At 35.6% G+C, this 22,970-nt stretch overlaps 4 protein-coding genes across 4 annotated transcripts in view; 2 read left to right on the top strand and 2 right to left on the bottom strand.

Annotated features, from left to right (window-relative positions):
• LOC107667522 (P2X purinoceptor 4-like) overlaps positions 1–2,548 on the bottom strand; it is a 10,676-nt gene extending 8,128 nt beyond the window's left edge. The window contains exons 1-6 of the mRNA XM_016459198.1: positions 2,387–2,548; positions 2,056–2,203; positions 1,835–1,906; positions 1,614–1,686; positions 1,308–1,401; positions 629–709 (exon numbers count right to left, since the gene is read on the bottom strand). Coding sequence (XP_016314684.1) covers positions 629–709; positions 1,308–1,401; positions 1,614–1,686; positions 1,835–1,906; positions 2,056–2,203; positions 2,387–2,505 — 587 coding nt within the window. The 5' untranslated portion in view covers positions 2,506–2,548. The remainder of the gene's footprint in view (positions 1–628; positions 710–1,307; positions 1,402–1,613; positions 1,687–1,834; positions 1,907–2,055; positions 2,204–2,386) is intronic.
• Positions 2,549–4,204: 1,656 nt separating this feature from the next.
• Positions 4,205–5,170, top strand: LOC107667517 (taste receptor type 2 member 40-like). Its single transcript, XM_016459193.1, has one exon. It carries the CDS (start codon positions 4,205–4,207, stop codon positions 5,168–5,170), a length of 966 nt encoding a protein of 321 aa, XP_016314679.1.
• A 1,167-nt stretch (positions 5,171–6,337) lies between these two features.
• LOC107667523 (glutathione S-transferase theta-1-like) lies at positions 6,338–7,832 on the bottom strand. Its single transcript, XM_016459199.1, has 5 exons — positions 7,682–7,832; positions 7,334–7,421; positions 7,102–7,252; positions 6,773–6,949; positions 6,338–6,688 (listed from the first exon to the last, which is right to left on the bottom strand). Exons 1-5 carry the CDS (start codon positions 7,791–7,793, stop codon positions 6,488–6,490), a joined length of 729 nt encoding a protein of 242 aa, XP_016314685.1. The 5' UTR covers positions 7,794–7,832; the 3' UTR covers positions 6,338–6,487.
• Positions 7,833–13,212: 5,380 nt separating this feature from the next.
• Positions 13,213–22,970, top strand: part of mmp11a (matrix metallopeptidase 11a) — an 18,509-nt gene continuing 8,751 nt past the window's right edge. Inside the window, exons 1-2 of the mRNA XM_016459212.1 lie at positions 13,213–13,546; positions 21,687–21,952. Of these exons, the coding sequence (XP_016314698.1) occupies positions 13,436–13,546; positions 21,687–21,952 (377 nt within the window). The 5' untranslated portion in view covers positions 13,213–13,435. The remainder of the gene's footprint in view (positions 13,547–21,686; positions 21,953–22,970) is intronic.

Below are 22,970 nucleotides of genomic sequence, written 5' to 3'. Positions count from 1 at the left end.
TGTTAACCAGTTAACAGGTTTTTACTGTAGCATTTTTACAGTCTTTTACTGTTAAAATCACAATATTTTTTTACAGTGTGTATATATATATATATATATATATATATATATATATATATACAGCCTACTTACCTCTATCCTATGACAGTTTTCCGGCATCTCTCCTCCACCCCAACTCCTCACTCTTAATCTATTTTCATCCCATACTAGGGATAGGGGGAGTTCTCTGGGCTTAGGGCCCTCCCCCAGGACAGCACGCCAAAATATGCTTACTATTTGATCAATCAGATTATATGTAAGGGTGAACTCGTGAAAGTTAAATGTTATTGTTACTGCTAACAGTTCACGGTTTATTTTAAGGTGTCCTTGTTACACATTACATGTACTTACTATTATAATAACAATAAATTATGCATAATGACATGCAAGTGACCCTAAACCAAACCCTAATCCTAACCCTAACCATATAGTAAGTACATGTAGTTAATTAATATTACTCAGTACTTAAATGTATAATTACACTGTAACAAGGACACCTTAATAAAGTGTAACCCATAAAGTATGTTAGTGCACCAACATTTGTACAGTAAATATAATAGCATTTGCAACTATAAAACTTGTGTACTACCTTATGTAATTAAATGCTGGAAATCTGATGTTATTCTTGATCATCACAGTGAAATTTTCTGCAGATGCCAAAAGAGCAGACCTGGGGAAACAGAAATGAAAACCTGACATAAGAAAACTTCCGTACACCGAATCTCTGTTCATATAAAACTGCAACTTCCTCAAACAGATTCCTCAAATGTCTCTTTGGTGGCATTGGTAGCTTTGAACTGCAGTGTCAACTGTTTTTTATTCATTTTGCAGCATAGCTGACGATGAGCTGTTTTCTATTGCCAAATAGCTTTGCTGTCACCGTAAGTTTGAATCTTAATTAACAAACAACAACAGTATGCAGGACAAACAGTCAATCAAGAGTCAATCCTACATTCAATTATGACAAAATACTGTCATGAAACTGGTACAGTTCACCAAAAAATTAATATTCGGTCATCATTTACTCAACTTTGTGTCATCCCAAACCAGCATGACTTTCATATTTCGAATGAAAAATGTCTCAGGTTTTTTTGGAACATACAATGAAAGTCATTTGAGACTTTCATTATATGGACAAAAACATTTTTATATTAACATAATATCTGCATGTGTTACATACAGGTTTGGAACGACACAAGAATAAGTAAATAATGACAAAATGTTATATTAAAACTATCCCTTTAATATAAATGATCACATTACAGCACCTGGGATTCCTCTTGTTCTCAATGGGGCACCAAGCTGTAACTTCACATGTTTTCTTTAGTACATCTAACTTCACACAGCCACCTGTTTGAACACCTTAGAGACAAACACAGGAACAAACCTCAGATCATGGAAAAACATCCAATAATGGTTTAGGTTTTCAGTGATATAAAATACAGCTCGGGTAGTGTTATTCGAATATTCAAACAATTCAACATTTAATTTCATATCAAAATAAGATTGGTCTGACATCGAAATACTTCCTCTCAAGCTGCATGACTTAAAATAGTTTCTTTATATAACATTACCATGGCTATGTTGGTCAGAAAACCCTTTCTCACAGTCTTTATCTGTTCGACACAGTTTCCCATGTGGTAGAACCTGAAGTGTGAACATAAAACCGTCTGTTGAATGGATTATATTTGGCTTAAAATAGTAGTGGTGAATAAAAAAAGAGCATTTTATAAGGCTTAAGATACATTTTGTATTGTATTACCAAATAAACTGAAATTAGAATAGCTGCACTTACCTCGGGGCAATTACCTTGTTTTTGGTTCTTTGTTACAATGACATTTGTCGCCACAAAAAAGGAGTTTCTTCCCTGCCGAAATAAAACAAGAACAACATTATTTATTACCTTTATTTGTTTATTACCTTAACTTACTACCTCGTTTTTAAGAGTCACTGGGATAAGCATAAATCTGTTTTTGTGGCATGAAAAAATTATAATAATAAATGGTGTACTGTTACCTGATATGGTCCGCTGAAGTCCACCACATCCCACACAACTTCTCCAATGTCTGGTATAGTTATCTTTGCCACTCCCTTAACTTTTGTGGTGACAGAACTCACTACAAGATCATACTCTTGATATTCTTTATTCCAAAGCATCATGATACTGGAAAGTAAAGACATTACATTGACTTGTGACTTCGAATCAAGAATCTACGTTGGTCAGTACATGTAAACACATAATAACACGTGTAAATGACTCACTGCCAGTGACTGTACTGTACATGAATGAGCTTTTGTTAAATGATGCGGGGGCGACATGCAAGAAACAGCGGACACAAACACTTACCAAATGAACATCAAGATCACTCCGTTTAACGTCCATTTCAGAGACCCAAGTCTGACGCTCTTGATTTTGACGAGTTTTTGCGTGTCATATTCACAGAGGTTCAGCAAAGTGCAAGGCATGGCGGTGACTTGTAAACACTGGCGAAGGCACGATGACTGTGTGCGGAGTGCAGCTGTGCTGAGCTGAGCTCGCGCTGCGCAGGAGAAGGAGAAGGAGGTCACATGGTCTTTTGGAAGACAGTTAGCCTATTTGCCACTCTCTTTCTTGGGACGGACAAAGACTTTTCACTGACACTAATGTATTCAAAATTATGAGGCTACATTATATCCACTTTCATCTTGGAATCATGCCTTCTCAGTCTTTAACATTATTTGAAATACATTTGAAATATCTAGGCTATTTTTCGTTTCCTACTGCGGAATTCCATTCTTTCTCCTTTTTAATTTAACTTGTAAAATTAAAAGTTATATTTTTCATTATTTTTAATTATAATGTATATATTTCATAATACATGAGTTTCACAATTTGAGTTGAATTACTGAAATAAAATAACTTTTTCACGACATTCTAATTTATTGAGATGCACCTGTATAATACACATTTAACATATTTGTATTATATTTTCATACCATTCACAGTGGCCCCAAAAACAAAACATTTCAAGTTCATTTCTTGACAACGTCAAGTAAGACCTCATAAAAACAAGGATTATTCCTGCCTAAAATAAGATTTTTTTTTTTAATTAAGAAAATGTATGTTTTTGAAAAAAGTCTCTTATGCAGGCTCATTTATTTGAACAACAACGCAGTAAAACAGTAATACTGTGAAATGTAAAAGTCTGCAATTCCTGGCAAAGCTGAATTTTCAGCAGCCATTACTCTTTAGTGTCACATGATCCTTCAGAAATCATTAATATGTTGATTTGGTGCTTTATAAACAGTTGTGTTTCTTAATATTTTTGTTACGTATTATTTTCAGTATTATTTGATTAATATAAAGTTTTATTTGAAATAAAAATCTTTCATAACATTATAAATATCTGTAATGTCACTTTTGATCAGTTTAACCCATCTTTGCTTAATGAAAGTATTAATTTCTTTGAAAAAAATCCCAAAATTTTGAACAGTATCTGAATGTGAATTTGCTATGAATTTACATCATAAAGGCCAAATCTAATTTAGCTTATTTAACACCATGCACAGAATAATCTTCAAGGTTCAATTTTGAGTTTTTGTCATCATGTTGTTACATCACAGTCTCATCAAAATACTTTTTTTTTCATCCGTCAAACCATTATCCTGTGGATGACAATGGAGAAACTTGAGAGTGGAAAACTTAAGTCCCCACATCTTAGGATATTTGCATAGTAAAATTGTACAGATTGCATTTTATCCAACATGTTTTCAACTATGTCTAATAGCAAACAAACAAGATTTGAATAGGCAAATTCTGAACACTGATTACATGAACATTCAGTACTGATTGTTACATATACATATAACAACAAATGCAGTCTCAGTGTGTAAGTGACACTCATGAGCTTTATATTCACAAGTGAAAAATAGAGATAATATAGTAAATTCGCAAATAATCTTGTTTTACCTGTAATCTGAACTGTAGTAAACATGGTGCATTTCTCTCATTTTACCTAATTTGTGTTTTCAGCTTTGAACAAAGCCTGCTCTGATTCACCCACACAAAGTCACTTTGCATAAGAGATTGAGTCCCTGTTTCTACATAAGACAATGCGCATCTCACCAAACCTCATATCAGTGCAGGACTCCGCTTTGTGTGCTTCCCTCTCTGAAGAGCAACATCATGACCCTCGTTGGGCACGTTCTTTTTTTTGTCGCACTTGTGATAGTTGGTGTTTCTGGAAACATATTTAACCTCATTTTTACTATACAACAGCAAGTGAAGACCAGGAGCATTCAGACTGTCGGTTTGATCCTAAACGTCATCTCCATCAACAACATTATCTTGGTACTCGCCACCTTCGCATTGGTGGTTAGTGTCTTTCAGAATCCCCAAATTTGGTGCATCAGGCCATATCCTTTAGCTATTCGGACTGAAATATATCTAATGATGAGTTGCAGCTTCATCAGCTTCTGGGCCATTGCATGGCTGAGTCTCTTCTACTGCATCAAAGTTGTGAATTTCTCCTCTGAGTGCTTCCGGGCACTGAAGAGGAACATCTCCTCTGTGATCAACGCTGCAGTGCTGCTGAGCTGTGTGTTATCCTCCTTGTTGTTCTTTCCTATGTTCTCACTCGACGTTGCGGATTCAATGGAAAACAATCACAACGTGAACGACATCGCCAACTTGACCTGTCCACAGCCCTCCTTCACTATACAGATGAACACAAACGCATACGCTGCTGTTATTATTTGCCTCCTCTGCCCGATCCCTCTGATGATCATGCTGCCCACCTCTATCAGAATGGTCGTCCATCTATGTGCCCACACGCTGGCTCTCAAGAAGAACCAGACCCAGGTGCAGGGATCTGACTCGTACCTCCTGGTGTGCAAGATCACCATCTCCCTGGTGGGAGTTTATATGTCCACTCTGTGTATCGTGGCTTTGTTTATCATTATAAGGTTAATCGGGCAATTTATCACCTACCACACCTTAGCCAGTGCCTTTAGTTTTTACAGTGGCATGACTTCTCTCCTTCTGACAGCTTCAAACAGGTATCTGAAAGAGAAGCTCTGGAGTCTGTTCTGCTGTAGGAAGACAAAGGAACAAGCTAGCCAAAGCCAGACAGTTGTGACAGCGGATGTTTGATATGATCAGGGACTTGAATTATTCAAATCAAACACTTAATGTTTTTAGTCACATAAAAATAAATTAAGTAATAGTAAGTAATAACGTAAACATAAAATTAAGATTTAGTCACTTTGGATAAAATTATCTGCTAAATTAATACTTGTAACTGTTACTAATTGATTGACTTTATACTACAGTTTGCTGAATAGTCAGGAGAATAACCAACACAGTTTCATAGCAATTCTTAACTATTTTTATATTTTGGTGATTTGGTGGCTAATTTGTTTGAATCTCACTCTTATGTTTTCGTATGATCTGATTATGTGGTTATGTTTAGGGATGGACCTTCATGCTTAATTTTTACAATTTCTAAAAATGTTTTTGTTAGATTCACATTGCATGATTCCATACAAAATCACCAGCTCTTAAAATATTTATGAGTTCTTTTGCAGTCGGGTTGGAATAACTAGAATCAAGTTAGTCAAGTTTTTCTAGTCACATTATGTAGAGTAATGAATATGTCTTTGCTGTGATAATAAAACCTTTTTTGTCTTGTGATCTATGTAGACAGACATGTAGTCGTATATTTTACTGAACTGTGAAAAATATCAATACAATTTCTATGTATTATTAATATGAATTCTGTTCCTGAACAACTGAAAATAGCTAAAGACTATATTACTCATATGTCATACTTATACTGCAATTGCTGTTACAAGTTTGAGTAACACTTTATTTTATATAATAAAAAAATGTAATAACAATATATAATAATAACAATAACAATAAAAATGATAAAATAAAAATAAATTATGGATAATTAAATGCAAGTAAGCCAAACCCTAATCCTAGCCCTAACCATATAGTAAGTATATGCAGTTAATTAATATTACTCAGTACTTAAATGTATAATTATACTGTAACAAGGACTCCTACAAATAAATTATAACTCAAGCTTGGGACTGCACGTGCATTTTGGCTTTACCAGCCTAAAATCTATGCTTTCTTAAGGCTATCTGAGCATAAGAAATAACATTTATTGGACAGTTCATGTAAGAGTTTTTGCTAATTTTAAATGTATTGTTTAAATGTGAGTTTTTGAGATTTTGGTATTTCACCATTCAAGACAACACACAACATAATATATGAATGCACTGTAAATTGTACAAATGCATACATTTAGGCATAATGTTTATTGTAATGTTTTTATTTTGAATACAATGATTTCAAAACTATAATATTTTATAGACCGTGTTTGATCTAGTCCATATTACTGCACAATAACTTGATGAAAGATATTGTTTAATACTAGATTATTAGACCATGCAAACAGACTCAGTTAAACATTTTCTGTATCCTTAGCTTGAGAAACTCTGGTAAACCTTTGTTCTCAAAGGTTTGTGGCAATGTATCAACATTCATGAGAACCTTATGGGCTTCATCGAAGACTTCCACGCCGATCTCCTTCTTAACTCTGTCTCTCCAAGCACTCAGAGCAGGTCTGCCTTGAAACACATCTAGACCTGTACCGACCGGCTTCAAGACACACAAACAGAATTGGTAAATATGTCATGTTTAGGTAAAGCACTTGGTCTAAGAAATCAAATGCACAAAATGTACCTGCATTATCTCCACGATGGCTACAAGATCAGCCAGAGATATTTTATCTCCAATTATAAAGGGCCTGCTTTGCAGAAACTTGTCCTCAAAGGTTTTCAAAGACGCGTTGAGGTCCTCCACGGCAGCATCCATCTTCTCCTTAGGCACCGGGGCCCCAGTGACTGCAGGCAAGACCCCCTAGAATTGGGAAATATTAGTTTGACTGTGGATAATGCATGCATTAAAGAGAGTAAAAAAACAGCTAAAAGAAAGCTTGCATAATCACAGTTTACTCAGTACACACAAACACAACAAATGATCGGTTTAATGTTTAATAAAGTGATTCTTACCCTGAACCAGAAGACCTTTGACCCATGAGTTCTTATGTTCGTGTGCTGCCAGGAGAGAAACTCGTCGACTCGTGCACGCTTCTGCAGGTCAGCTGGATACCAGTGGTCAGGAGTGCGATGTTTCGCTGCCAAGTACTGCAGTATAGCTATACTATATAGAAAGTATACAGTCTTACTTAGTCTCTTACTAAATCTAAATACGCATCAAATGTAAATCAGGGTAACAACATACCTCTCTGTTAGAATAAAATCTCCATCTTTGAGGACAGGAACTTTCCTTATGATGCTGACCTTACCAAATTCCTCTCCATATTGTTCACCTTTAGAGCACAGAGAAAAAAATATATAGGTCTGATGACTAATGCAGAAAATACAAAACTTTTCACTGGAACCAGAGCACAATGGAATAAAACTTTACGTAAAACTGTGCTTAAAGTTAAAAAAAAAAAAAAAGTTGAACATGATCAACGTTAAAACTAGGTTTAGATCAGGTGAAACAGCTAAAGGTTATAATCGCAGATTACCAAGTATACATGCACAATTCCATAAAACAGCTACATAAAAATAAAACAAAAATCACCTGCAGATAAATCCACGGTTTTGAATTCAGTGGGAATTGTATTTATCTTGGCAAATAGGAAGACGGAGCGGCATGGCTGGGAATGCAAATCGAGATACAGTTCCAGTGGCATTTTGGTTGGGTGTCCAAGATGAGCGATTCGCCAGACTTCTCACCCTCATATACTCTGTATTTATGCTCCGCCCTCCATGGGTCAGTGGTACAATGTTCTTGCGACACCTAAAACTAGGTTACCATGTTGTGGCTGTCGGCTTCGTTTATCTAATTATATGCCTTTGATGTTATGATCAAAGACAAATGGCAAGAGCTGAGAAAAACTTTGCATGTCATGAGGAATGTGTCTGAGATATCGTGAAGGGACGAGAGCGAGAGATAACATATTGTAAAGAAACTGAGTAGAAACTTCAAAAATTGCTAATACGTGCACTTTCCGCCTCAAATATAATGGTTAACTTGATTTTCTGGGCGTTTGCGTCAAGAAAGATTGCTGTAATATGCTAAAGTCCATTCAAATTCACCCCATCCGTGAATCTTCCTAACTCTTATGAGCAGTTTCTTTAGTTAATTCTTAATCACTAAAAATATTACAGTCATCAAAGTAGTAATTTGCATTTACCATAATATTTTAAGAGCATTAATATATATATAGGCTACCAAAAAAATTTGAATTAGACAGATTTTTATAGGCAAAACCTGCTTATATTTTAGATTTATGTCCTGTTTTTAGTAATCGCCTTCAGTAATTCAATCGTCTTTTTACCCGCCATTACATGTATTTTCTCCTATTACTGTAGCCTAATTTCAGCAATGTAAATTTAAATCCATATGCAGCACTTTTATGCTTATATGCTCTTATTTTACAGGCATCTTTCCAGCATCAAATGCTTTACAAAAAAAAAGAGAGAGAGAATTAGAAATTTTGGAATATCATAAAATTCAGATTTTTCTGTTTTAGATCTGACCGTATATTTTACTTTATATACAATTATAAAAACCCTCCAGGGTTAAAGAGCCATGTGCACTTATAATGACAGGTCAGAAAGTTTCATAATTTTTAATTGAAGAATTCTGCCACATGATGGCGCAAGAACACTTTTTCTTTTCACAAAAGAAAATTTTGACTCAGAAGTCAGTAGAGCAGCACCTTCTGGAGCAAAGCAGTGAGTGAGTCGTATATCAAATGTCCAGAAATTAAAATGAATTTACTCACCCTCATATCATTTCACTTCTTTGTCTTGGAGAGAACGTTATAATGATCTTTTAGTCTATAATGGAAAATCCATAAGCTCTATAGCATCAAAGGAGTGCTATTTCTGTAAGGGGAACCAGGGGATTGTCATTATCAGATACAAATTAAATCACGTAAACTGCTCTAGACTGATAATTATATCCAGGCAACTTCCTAAAACCATTATGGAGATAAATCAGAAGTTACTTTGTGTTGCACATCCTCTCCTCATTTGCCCTATATTACTGCTAAGCATTCAAGCTCAAGGGTCATTCTAGTGTGACTTGGAGTTGACCTTCTCAGTGAGGTCAGGCTGTGAGTGCACAGTTTGGATTTTAAAAGAGTGGGTTCTTGTTGGTTTTGTGTTGTATTTCAGAGGAAAAGTACAATATTGAGATGCATATACCCTTTGATACACAGTAATGGTATACTGACACAGCTTTACACCATATTACACTGCATAGGGAAATCACAAACCCAAATTTCAAATACCATATTTAACTCTTCATTGTTTTCTGTGTTTAAGTGTTAGATCATCCACCACAGCCCCATCAAACTCCAAAGAGAAGTAAACAAAGAGCGCTCGTGGTTTGGAAGAATCAATATAATGGTTTTGGTGAGGCCAGTGGGTTTTTCCTGCTGAGGCTCCCAGCAAGACTTCACTCAAAGTCTGGTTTGAATTTAAAAAGGCATGTGGTTCCAGATTATAGCAGATAAGAACCATAAGGTCTGTGTAAAAGTCTGGCTGAGATTGTTTCTCCATGTTCTCTCCTATAAATGGAAGATGATATTAACAGATTCACTTTTTTATTGTTCTGAGAGACATGCAATGCTTGTGCTTGATCTGGTGGTGTATTTTCTAAACAAACCCAAAGAAACAAATTGTATATGCCTTTTTAAGGATTAGTATTTTTGTTTGTTATCATTCAAAGAATAGCAGATGACACAACACTGCTTCAAAATCTTTTGCTATCATTTTATAAATTTGAGGTTGAATGAGAATTTGATTCTCATTCAATTTGATAATATTTACTTCAGTGAGCCTTTAAAGGTTCTCATAGTCTAAATATAAGTAAATAAAAAACCTTCCCATGTAACATAAACAAGTTAATGTTAATGTTAGTTAACATTAGTTAGTACATCACCTAACATTAAATAAGCAATAGATTACAGTTTTTTTTTAATTACAGTAGGTATTTTTTAATAATTGTTATTGTTTTTACATTTTTAGCGTATGTCCATTAAATTATACTAACACAACTTGTGTTAAAATGTTCAAATTAATATTAAATATGATTAATAAATGCTTTGGATTTTTATTTGTTAGTTCATGTTAATGTATAACTAATGTTAACAAATGGATATACATTTTACTGATTGTATTTAGGCTAAACAAATGATGTTTAGTAATGTTAATCTAATTGGTAAAAAGTTCCATCCCATCATCCTTGTGGTTTTATATTACCTTGTGGTCAGATTTTATTCAGGCGAGGTAATGGGATGCAAGTTGTGACTATCTGGGCTTCCTGTTTTCCTCTCCAACTCATTTGGGGAAATTCTCATGAGCTCATCCACATCTATGCAGGTGAACTTTCCTGGGGTTAACCTACTGTATACACCTATATGACCTTTGCATGTAAAATAGCCATATCATGTATCATATCACTGCATCATTCATGTGGCCATATGAGAAAGTGAATATGTTTTCCAGCTTTCTTTAACAAAGATGATAATGTTGTGCTTACATAAGAATTGTAGGTTGACGCAGTGACAAAGCTATGAGCCCTTGGTCCAAGAGGCTTACCAGGGGAGGGAAAAACAACATCTGAGGCTCATGGTGGGGCATTAAAAGTAAATGAAGCCTCATTAGTTTTTGTGCTCTCCTGCACCTGCATTTTGATACACTCCCATACAGAGTAAAAAAGGCAATTCAAACATTAACTTAGACATACATAAGCACTTTTCATAATGTAACCTATTAATCTGTAATGACCGATTTGAAAGATTGACTGAACATGTTCTTCATATTTGTGATTATTGTATTGTGCTGCAACCTCTTGATCACATCTAAAACAATGGTATGTTTCTCATTACAGACACTGACAAAAATGATATGTAGAATGTGCAAAGATCTGTGGTCTTTTCAACACTTCTGTAAACAGAATTCAAAAGCCTGGGTTTCTTTTTTGAGGCAATAAGGTATTATATTGGCTTGTTGTCATGTAAACTAAAATGAGATCTTAATTCTTTTATTATTATTATTTTTTTTTTGTGGTTAGTAGTCATGCATGGTGTGATTTCATAGTATTCTTCAATGGGGTGTTGAATGTAAAATTAAGTACGTTGCAAAAAATAATGAATGCAATCAAAGTATGATTTTGCCTGTAGCTAAGAGTAGGTTTCTCTCTATTATCATTTGAAAGGGGTTTCTTTCTAGTGTTTGGGGAGCAGGGAAATAGAAACCTCTGAGTTGAGTTTGAACCAGTTTTTCCATTGAAAATATCTAAAAAACATAGAATATCGAGTTTAATCTTTTGTAATTTACTAAAAACTGAATCTGAATGAACTGATATACTACAGTTCATTCAAGTGTGAGAGGCTGCATCTGACATCAAATACTTCTTTAGGCCTACTATTTAGTACAGGGGTGCCCAAACTCGGTCCTGGAGGGCCGGTGTCCTGCAGAGTTTAGCTCCAACTTGCCTCAACACACCTGCCTTTAAGTTTCTAGTATGCCTATAAGAGCTTGATTAGCTGGTTCAGGTGTGTTTAATTGGGGTTGGAGCTAAACTCTTCAGGTCACTGGCCCTCCAGGACCGAGTTTGGACACCCCTGATTTAGTAGTTCACCTGCATATGTGGATGAGCTCATAGTGGAGAATTTCAAATGAGTTGGAGAGGAAAACAGGAAGCCCAGAAAGTCAAAACTTGCATTCCATTACCTCACCTGATCAAAATCTGACCACAAGTTAATGTAAAACCAAAAGTTTTTGAAAAGAGTAGTTTGTCCGAATTCACAGTATTCATAAAACAGTAGGCGAAAAGTCCCGGATGACGAACGCGATCGGGAACGGACCGAGGGGGGCCCCACTCCCTACCTCGCACTAGTCAGCTAAGGACGGCCCTGTGCGTAGGCCTACTTTTTTAATGTGCACTAATTATTTATTCAAAAGAAATAGGCTTCCTACACAGAGAGTGTGCAATTTCAGACGCAGCCAGAGAGTTTATTTTGTTGTTTACGTGAATAAATAATCACTCAAAAAGTGAGACAAAACCGCGGATCAGAGACGGTGCATGGGCCCTCACCTCTGAACTAGCCTATATTAATCTAACATCATATAGGCTATGCATTATATTGTATTATATTATAATATCATCAAGTGTTGGGAAGGTTACTTTGGAATTGTTTCAGTTTACAAGTTAGGCTACCCTATTTAAAATGTAATAAGTAGTGTAACTATTTCAATTACTTTATTACAGTAATGTAGCTAACTGATTACATTTGATTACTTTTTGATTACTTTTCAAAATTTTCAAAATTTCAACTGTTAATCATTTTCAAACATTTAAACCAGGCAGGGTTAACTTTACAGACTGTCAAAATCCTTCATCCCTTGAATTAAGATTATTAGCCTATAATTGAATTTCAAAGTGCAGCCTCCACAAAATCAGACGTTAACGCCTCTTCTACTTTGAGATCATTCTGACTTTCAGAATTTCTGAGGATAAATGGGTTTAAAATTTAAAATCATAACAAGAAATAGCTTAATAGCTATGCTATGCTACTGTTCTTGAAATCAAATCTTTGCATAGCCAATGTCTTGGGAAAAAAACAGTTAATCTTATAAAATAAAGCATATAAATAAACCCAAATAGGAAATAAATCAGTTATCGAATAAGCGTGTTCTGTTCTGTGTCCTAAACTCCTGAAACATTGTCTCATAATTTAAAGCAATCAATACAATTTATGAAAGAAATCAATTAAATATGCATGTGGGTGTGTGTGGAAAAAAATAAATTTAATCCCCTTTGTAATCGTTAACATTTTCACAATAACACGTTTTTTTCTCATTAACTGATTACAGCTGCATTTATTTTGTAATGTAAATTACATGTAGTTTTATCAAAAATGTCAAACATTTATAGAACATGCAAATTTCTGTATTAATAAGGCCAGGTGGAAATTAAATTAGGAAGTTGTCAAGATCTCACAAAATTAGGTCGTTTTTCTACACTCTAGACTAGGCTGTATTTTATAACGTGTGTCCCATAGAGCTCAGTTGATTCGCTCACAGAGGCAAAAGAGTTAAAAGTCACGTGGTGAGATCGGGCACTATTGTCACTCCGGCCCATAAGAAGAAAAAAAAAAAAGCAGTGTATTTGAGGAAAGAGAACAAATAAATAATTGCATATAAATAAGTGCAGTCTCCGCAGCAGCAGTCGTCCACAGGCATCGCGCGAGCTTGCACCACAACCTTCTCAGGCACTTCCACTTCCAGCAGCGGAGCTCCAGGATACAGGAAGAGGATGCGGGTCTCCGGGCTTCTGTCAGGCGCTTTCGCTCTGCATGTGCTCCTGACCGCGAGATGCATGCCTTTGCATGAGGGACGAGGACTCATGAAGCACAAAGAGCCTCCGGTGAGTTTATTAATGCACACATTTGATGCATTATTTGATTCTAGCTCTTGAAAACCGCAGGCTGCTGTTTAGTAAGTGGTTCTTTTATATTTTAGCTGCTCTAAAGTTGTAACTTGCCACAAAAGTTTAAAGTTTGAGTTTTACTTTAAAATGTTTAATAAAATGCCTTTTATTTTACTTTCATGCTACATGGCAAATACAAACAGATCAGCACGAACAAAGCAAAATTTGTTGAGTTTTGTCTTGCTATGATTATTGGCACCAGTTATACTGGGTCATCATCATCATCATTAATCAAAAATTGTAAAACAGCGTCTGAAGCTTCTACAATTACGAGCAAGAACCTGTCAGTTTCATCTGGGTTTGTTCACTTTTTATGATTCAAGTTTAATAATGCTTACCAGAGCAACTTTATCTCATTTAACTGTTTAACTGCCACTAAATGCTCTTGATAAATGTATTTTCAACTCAAAATATACTTTCAGGCTTACTGTTTTCGTTATGGTTTTCTGTTTATGCCCTATATTTGAAGTGTTCGTTTGCTTATTAAAATGACCTAACCTGTCATCAAATTCTTGTGATCTGAAGAATGGATTTTAGTTTTGTGTGTTTGATGACTCAGTTGTTAAACTTATATATAATGTTGTCAGTTTGTTCTTTCTGCGATGACAAAAGAGCGAGGGATTGTGCAGGCATGGGCAAGTTTGTCTTTTCTGTGCCATCTGGAGGGACATACACTCCCTCACTCCCTCTCACACACAGATGCATAGCCTACTGTAGAGAGAATTTAGGGAACGTGATAGTCTGCTCACAGAAACCGCACTGTCCTTTTTCCTGTTATGATTATTCTGGCCCCTTGTTCCCAGGCACGTCCACTGCATAAAGAGAATAGATTATGTAGTTTGTCAACCATGACAATGCTCGTTTATTTTTATTATTTTCACATACCCATGTCATTTTCACATTTAACCCGTCACCAGGAGCAGAAAATATTGGCAAAGGAGGAGGCTCTAGGATACACAGTTCATTCATACCATTTATTTGAGGTTAATATATGCAGCTTAATATTTACACCACTTGAGTCATGTAATTTTCAATTAACTTTTAGTTAAGGTTGAATGCCTGAATATGGGAAGCATAACAAATGCATAAAAGTTGTCAATGCAGTGGTTAAGCATTATTTGCTAGTTTATTGTATTAGTGGAGCGCCACAAGAAAACATCAAAATGATTGGGAAAAATTGGGATTTTTTAAAAAACAAAACAAAAAAAGACTGGTTAATACACTCCTCCTGTACTGGGACTGTGCTGTATAAGAGCAGTTTTATTGGATCTGTATAGGTGCTTATGTAATATTGTTTTCATTTTTTGCAAAAAATTAATTTGTCAGCTGTAATTTGGTGTAAGGTTTATATTATTGAGTTTAATAAAACTTCTGTAAAAAAAATACAAGAAGGCTATATATGATCAAATTCAACGAATAAGTGCTTAAGATACCGCTGCTTATCTGTTTAGTAGGCTAATCATGAGATTGTCTCTTTGAAGTCATTGCACGTATCATACCTTATCTTAAGACTTCACAGGAAATTGTATACTTTCGCCATTTTTCCTTAGCCTGTGTGTTCACGTCATGCTCATAAATAAAGAAAAGGTTTGTCTGGTCTGGCTTACATGCTTTTTTTATTTTATTTTTGATATATAATTTTTTATTTATTTTGAGGAAAAGAGTGGGAATTCAGATGTCGTTAATGACCTTGGCTAGGTACACAGGTACACACAACAGCATAGCCAAGCGGAAGCCAAACTCACATAATTACACTAAAAAACCGCTAGAGGTTTCATATTGTAGCTTTAAAATGGGAAGTTTCTGTAATACGACCTCTGAAGTATGAGTGAATTCACCTGCAACCCAAACAGCGTTTCCATCACAAACAACATTGTGTTTTAGAGTCTAGCAGTTCAAGGTTATTGGGTCATGTGATTCACTCACCTTAACTGGTTGGGAAATGCCCCTGCTATGATTTTGACAGGGTCATTCAAGGAAAGCGTGATCAGTTTCATGACTTCTTGGATGTGTCAGAGCAGGAATATGTGTGTGTGGGAGAGGGAAAAAATGGGTTTATGTGAACAAGCCAAGTGCCAAAGTCGTTCAAGCATTGATCCAAACTTGAAACATTTACTATTGCTGGTAGACAGAGGACTTGAGCTGCTGGGGATAAAGTTTAACATGAGCACTGGTGCATACCCTGTATCTGGGAGCTTATCACTCAAAGCATACATGAAAGTCTCCTTTAATCCTGCACTGGACCACTCATCACTCCCAAGTCAGCTGCAGATTCTAGGGGATTTACCTGTGAATATTTGTTCAAATGGTAATCCTTTAAAGCTTCATTTATCTTGTCATGAAGAGTTGTGATATGTTGGTGTAAGGATTAGCTTTTCTTTTTTCTCTCCCTGTCTGATGTCTGTAAACCAGATTGGACAGTGACCCGGATCTTTGATCCTGCACTCTACCCATCCAGAATGTTTTATTTAGGGTCAGAAGACTCATTTAAGCAATTGATAAATGTGGAAAGATGAGGGGTCGACAACTATCTTACTAAATCAAACAATATTCCAACATGCATGATGCTTTTACTCAAAGTACTAATCCCAGTTTATCATTTCATGGAGACCTTTACTCAGTTGGTCCTGAAATAATCTTGCTTTATGAGTTGATTTAGATGTTTCTTAAAGGTGATATGTGTAATTTTCAAGGTACTAGTCACTGAAGTGAGAAAAGTAGGCCTAATGATTGTTTCGAAACTGGTGTTCTGTACAAGTTAAACTCAAATAACAGCATTTGTGTCAAAGGTGATACCCTAAAACAAAAATTCAAGGGTTAAAATCAAGGTTACAGTGAGGGACTTAAAAAGTTTTTAAAAGCAGAAATGTGAAAATTTTGTAATGACATTTATTTTTATTTTATAACCTGTGTATTATCTGCACAGTAAATTCCTCTTAATTTTATGGTCATATATTAGGGTTTACACCACTATGTTTGTTATGAGCTAAATTTGAAAAATTTGTTGTAAATGTACATAATAAAGGTTAGTCAGTGATTTTTTTGAATGAAAACACACATGTAGTTTGCATCTTGTGACTATACTGTTAAGACAGTGGCTGTGCATCCAAATATGCATACTTCCTTACTATATAGTAAAAAAAACAAACAGAATGTGACAACAGTAGTATGTCAAGATTTATAGTATTCTTGAAGCAGTAGGCAAAAAAAAGTAAGCGGATGACTTACTACTGTCAGCGAAGTACCTCCTCAGAGAGTATGTGAATTTGGATGCAGCCAGTGAGTATTTTGATGTTTATGTCTTGGCCTAATTCACTTCCAGTGTAAGTGCTTCACTGTAACTCATATTTTTGCTTTTTGTAAAGAGAATTAGGGAAATGTAGAAATTAATTTGTCACAGTTGCTGCCAATTGACCCTTCGCAAAGACCCGTGTTCTAACAAATAATGCCACCTATCAGATTATGCTACCAAAGCTGTATTTTTAATACTGTAAGGGTAGGTTTAGGGTTGGGGTAGGTGTATACATTAATGAAGCCTCACACCACATTAATATCATGCTGGAAGTAAAATCTGATAGGTAGCATTTTTTGCTGTTGAATTATGCTACCAACTGTTATAGCAAAATCTGACAAGGTAGCACAAATTGTCAGAATACCTGTCCCCCTTATTTACTGTTGCTATGCCCTACAAGCCATGCTGCTCTCACGCCACTCGTCATCATGTTCTCACGCAGTGAAAGATACATCGCAGAGCAAAGAGGAAACTGACAGACAAGTCTAGACAGAGTAGGTTACTTTTGGTATGAAACAAAGTCTCAGCTTTTTATTTTGCCATTTGTTTAAGAAATTCAAACAATAAATAGCGTTTTGTGGCTCTTTAATGTGTCTTGACAGATCGCTGTAGCGCCTCAGTTCAAGTGGCACGTGAAGCGATCATCTCTTCCGCTTTACTAGTTATAGCATGAAATAAACATGAATGAACATCACAAGGTATCTTCTTTCAGCCGTGGAAAGACATCAGTACACACCATTTTTCAAGTTCAGTTCCATTGACGTTAATCGACTCTCCTGTCTGGTTTGTTTGTCGGACAAAAATGGCAGATTCGCCATTATGATTGGTCAGATCGCCTGTCAATCAAACTCCCTGCGAAGGGACAATTAAGCATAACTTGTACTGATCCCAGAATATTCCTTGAAGTAAAAATACAAATGTTTTGATAGCTCAACAGAACTACCATTCACATGTTTTGAAAAATCAACCTGCAAATTGGTCTATTTACAGTTGTTACACATCTGTATTGGCATATGGAATAGGTGAAAGTATTCCACAAAGTTTAGTAGTTTAGTTTTTGTTACTGAAAATGGCTTGTACTCTCAGTTGAGTTTGTTGAAAGCAAGGATAAAAATCCTAACAATTCATCCGTTATGCAACACGAGTGCCTGACATTTTTTGCAACATAATGGTCCCATATTCACACAATATGACTCTTTCTTGTCAATCTTGCCAAACAAAGGCCACTGTTTCTCAACAGTTCAGATATCATTAGCCTGAACTCAGTGAATCTGGAACTCTGCTGGTGTTTTTATTTTTGGACAGGGTTCTGAAGTACAGCACATAAGGACAAACACAGCTCTCAGATGCACCATGCCAGGACCTCTTATCAGGATTTCCTCTGTGGGAGCTGAAAGCATGTGTTAACACGAGAGAGATGGGGGGGGGAGCTCTATACTGGGACAGGCAGTGTTGTATGAGAGTGAGGCTCAAGCACAGACCCAACTAGTGAATTTAACCACACATGAAAGGAGACGGCAGCATTTATAACTTGGCTTTGTCTGGGGGGGCTTGAATTATGATCTGAAACATGAATTATGTCAAACTACAGGCAAAACGCTGACTCAGAATATTTCCAGCATTAAAAAAATGAATCAGAAAGCATTGTTGGCTAGCTTTCAAACTCACTGAGACAAGTTTTTCTCTCCCTGTTTGATGTCTGTGAACCTATTAAGCACTGACCCAGAATTTTGATCCCACTCTAAAAAGGTATTTTCAGTAGCTTTAGGGTCAGACGGTTCATTTAAACAGTGCAGACAAAAGTGGACAGCTACATTCTCACACTTACTTCAAAATTCACTCTGATCTTGCGTCCAGTATCAGCAGAAAAATACATAGCATTCCTGTCCACATCATGCCACTACCTCTAGGCTTTTTATCAGTGCATACTGCAGCCTTGATTTCTATTTTGTGTACTGCAATTTTGTTGCTTTAATCTCCTCAGACGTTTAATGAAATAAACTGCTTAAACTTTGGGTATTGCGTTTTGGCAGAACATCAAGACACCTTGGGCAATGCTTTCTCTATAGATTATTACACACACACATAAGAAATAGCAACCTATTGTGTTGACTTCATTCCCCCCTGCATAGTATAGCCAAATGTGTCCTAACTTGCCCTCCATTTTTTTAGAAGTGGGTCAAATATACGCTTTGAACTGTAGTTCTTGAAACTTGCATCGTATGAAAAAAAAAAGCAAAAAGCACCTAATCTTGTGTGTGCCAGAAGTGGAATGTGTGTGTTATTCCAGGGTAATGACAGATCTCGCCCACTGATAGGTCAGCAGTCACGATGCAGTTGGATGTTATGGTGATATAAACAACTGAAATTTATTCAAGCATCTGGTTTGAATTTCATTAACATTTTATATCCAGATTGGTTCATGAGATTAGATTAAGCTGTACAGTGTAAGTGCTTATATTGATGTATTTAATGATTTAATGCATTAAAATAATAAAATATCAGGTTGATACAACTGTCCTGATATTATAATGAAGAAAAAAATATTGAAATTCCTGAAAAAAAAAACTACCTTAGTAATAGTTTGGTACAATCTTTTATTTTTAATTTAAAAAAAAATTATTAATATTGTAAGAACCTGCTTTGACTGTGTCATTGCTTATTAAACATTTAAAACACTAAATCAAACCAACAAGCGGAAACATGCAGGGGGAAAAAAAATCCAGAAATGATGCCTTCTAGGTCAATGTGTCACTTAAAAGGATATAGTTGACCCAAAAATGAAAATTCTGCGATTAATTACTCACCCTCATGTCATTCCAAAATGTAAGCCCGTTGTTCATCTTCAGAACACAAATTAAGATATGTTTGATGAAATCCGAGAGCTTTCTGACCCTGCGCACTGCGAATTGTATTCTCGTAGCTTCATAACATTACAGTTGAAACACTGATGTCACATGGACTATTTTAATGATGTCCTTACTTTCTGGGCCTTGAACGTGTCAGTTGCGTTGCTTTCTATGCAGGGTCAGAAAGCTCTCAGATTGAATCAAAAATATATTTTAATTTGCATATTAATATTAAATTTATAATTTTTTTATTAATATTAATTTGTGTTTCAAAGATGAACAAAGGTCTTGTGGGTTTGAAATGACATGAGGGTGAGTAATAAGGACAGAGTTTTCATATTTGGGTGAACTATCCCTTTAAAATATTAGATAATTTTGAGTACGAGGATTCAAGACTAAAATGTCATGTGGTGCAACTCCCCAAAAAAAGTAATAATTTGTAAATATATTATTTAACATATTTGTAAAAACAAAAAACACTTTTACCTTGAAAAAATCATTAAAACTTAACGTGTTAATAATGATTAAGGTGTGTTCACTGACATTCAAAATGTTATCAATGTTTTTTGCTTTATGATACATATGAACATAATATACTGTAACTGTAAACATAAATTTTGTTGAAAAAGCTAAAAATGTTTTAAACCATATGACACCAACATAAATACAAAGAGTACATTTCTAATAACTTAGCTTATGTGTTTTGAACTAAATGTTTTCTCTTCTTTATCTATATATATTTAATGAACTTGTCTACGTGCACATGTTGGAAATCAGCAATGCATGCTGGTAGAAAGTCTCACTCAGAGACCAGGGCACATTCCACAGTTCCTGCTGGGCTTTGTCTCCAATATAGCAGCTCTGCCTCACGCATGAGGAGTCACCGCTGTGCCGCCGTCCCTGGGAGAGAGACACGGGGTCACTGAGGGGAAAACGTTTAGCCTGTTTGCTGTTTCTTTGCAAAAGTCCTAAACATTTTATAATATGTTGTAAACCAGGCAAGAAGAAAAACAAGGGCACCTTGTCAGAACTGTGTTTTCCCTCTTAGTCCAAAGGAAGACATTAGGATAACTTTCAAATTTGCATCTCACAATATAACAGCTTGTTGTAAATTCTTCAAATCTTAACATATTTAGCTTTTTTAACTAAATGTTGATTTCATGTAAATATAGTATTAGACATTTTTCTGTAAGTGGGTAAAAGGTGAGCACTGTAAATGAAAGACGAAACATCCTGAAGTTTAAAGCGTCTATAAATGCTCATAATTCTGCCTGAAAGCACCACAACGCTGCCCACGGCATTTTTCTCTGTCTTTAACGCCCATGTTAATGAACAACCATTTCCTCCAAAGAATGTTTAGGGATACTAAGCAGTCCATCCGCAATCATATCCCACAGTAAGCTTTTTGTATCAGATTAGGGCGGTTTGGCTTGTTTGTTTTTATTTAATGTTCATTAACGTGCAAGATGTTTATTATCATAAACTGTGGCCTTTCCAAATGGGTACAGTATGTTTTTTTTTAATCTAATGTCAGTTTATGATGTTTGAGACTTTCGTTAAATAAATGTCATGAACAATTTCTGGCAATTTAGTTTAATATACAGTACACTATACTGTTCAAATTTTTGGGGTCGTTTAGGATTGTTTTTGAAAGATGTTTCTCATGCTCACCAAGGCTGCATTTAATTGATCAAAAAATACAGTGAAAACAATAATATTGTGAAATATTATTACAGTTTAAAACAACTGTTTCTATTTTAAAGTATTTTAAAGTGTGATTTATTCCTGTGATGGCAAAGCTGAATTTTCATCAGTCATAATGGTGTTATGCTAACTAACTAACTAGTTAGTAGCTATTAACATGAGTATTTCTTTAGCAAATTAGTGTCGATTGTTGCAATTTATTTCATGCATGTCTTCCGTCTATCCATCACAGGGTTTGTCACAGATTCCTCATTCCCTCTCTGAAAAGAGGAGAGACAGGGTCCCCCACCCTCAGGACACATTCAAACCTCAAGCACTGCCAAAAGATGAGCCACAGCTCAACACCCAACTCAGAAACAGCTCTGGGGGTGCAGGTCCAGCACGCTGTGGCGTCCCAGACTACCCCGACCAGAGAGAGGTGCATCTCAGCAGTCACCCCCGACAGAAACGCTTTGTGATTTTTGGAGGACGCTGGCCAAAAACTGACCTCACTTACAAGTAAGGTGTACAAGGAAAACAAGATCATTCATTTTAATTCTAAGTAATATATCCACCATTTTCCTAACGAGCCTCCTGCATTTTAAATTATGGGACGCACTTTCAGTTTGGTCATGTCAAAAAGACTGAAACAAATTACTTCAAATAATTAAATTGTGCTACAAATAATCCGTATTTGTCAATTTGACTGAATGAGTTCAAAAATTTCCTCCATGTTCTATTTTAAAATTGGTATTTTAATGTGACATGATATAACACAAATAACTATGGCAAGAGCTCTTTTCAGTCGGCTGCAGTATTTTCCTTCTGATTATTTATTTTTTAATTTGTAATCTGCTGTAACAATTATTAAAAAAAGACAACATACACTGTGCATTCACCTGATTAAATTGACAAGATATCTCATGAATAATTCACTCCCCAAATGCACATGTCTCTTTCCAGGTTTGATATAATAATATAATAACATATAATTATATTAGCCTATAAACCAACTGTGTAACTTTAGTGTGTAAGCTTAGATCTTAGGTCAAGATCTTTTCAGTGGCACAGAGCCTGTCTGTTTTCATCGACACAAAAGGGTCATTTTTGTCCTTATTCAATATCTGAATGAACGATAATGTTTGTGTGCTGATAGCACTGTCTATCTCTGTTCTGATCGTGATTACAGCAGGCAGTTTATATGGAGAAATGCAGGGGCTTTATAGTCAGACCTATGAGGGAGAAAAGGGCCATCTACTCTCCGTCTGAGAGAGTAGTAATCAGCCACATTTGTACAGGAATCTATTCACAGGCAGCACAGTGTGGATGCATCCGGTTGAAGATGCAGGATACACACTTTTCTTTCTGTGGTCTTGTTGCTTTCAGTTGTTTCACAAATTGTTCTTTATGTAACATTTTCATGGCTGAATAGTACAAAAGGCATGCATTGTAGATTAGAATGGGGAATTATAAGATAAACTAGATGTTTAAATTTTTTGACAGAATGTTTGTGTGTGTGTGTGTGTGTGTGTATGTG

Source organism: Sinocyclocheilus anshuiensis, unplaced genomic scaffold, assembly GCF_001515605.1.
Source record: "Sinocyclocheilus anshuiensis isolate Anshui unplaced genomic scaffold, SAMN03320099.WGS_v1.1 scaffold1132, whole genome shotgun sequence".
NCBI lineage: Eukaryota > Metazoa > Chordata > Actinopteri > Cypriniformes > Cyprinidae > Sinocyclocheilus > Sinocyclocheilus anshuiensis.
This window is presented reverse-complemented; position numbering and strand designations above follow the sequence as displayed.

Excerpts from the sequence above, each read along its gene's own strand:
- LOC107667517 (XM_016459193.1), top strand. The coding sequence starts at position 4,205 with ATGACCCTCGTTGGGCACGTTCTTTTTTTTGTCGCACTTGTGATAGTT.
- LOC107667523 (XM_016459199.1), bottom strand. The coding sequence starts at position 7,793 with ATGCCACTGGAACTGTATCTCGATTTGCATTCCCAGCCATGCCGCTCC. Across the intron at positions 7,253-7,333 it reads GATTTTATTCTAACAGAGAG|TATAGCTATACTGCAGTACT; the intron begins GTATGTTGTTAC and ends CTTTCTATATAG. Across the intron at positions 6,950-7,101 it reads CAAAGGTCTTCTGGTTCAGG|GGGGTCTTGCCTGCAGTCAC; the intron begins GTAAGAATCACT and ends TCCCAATTCTAG.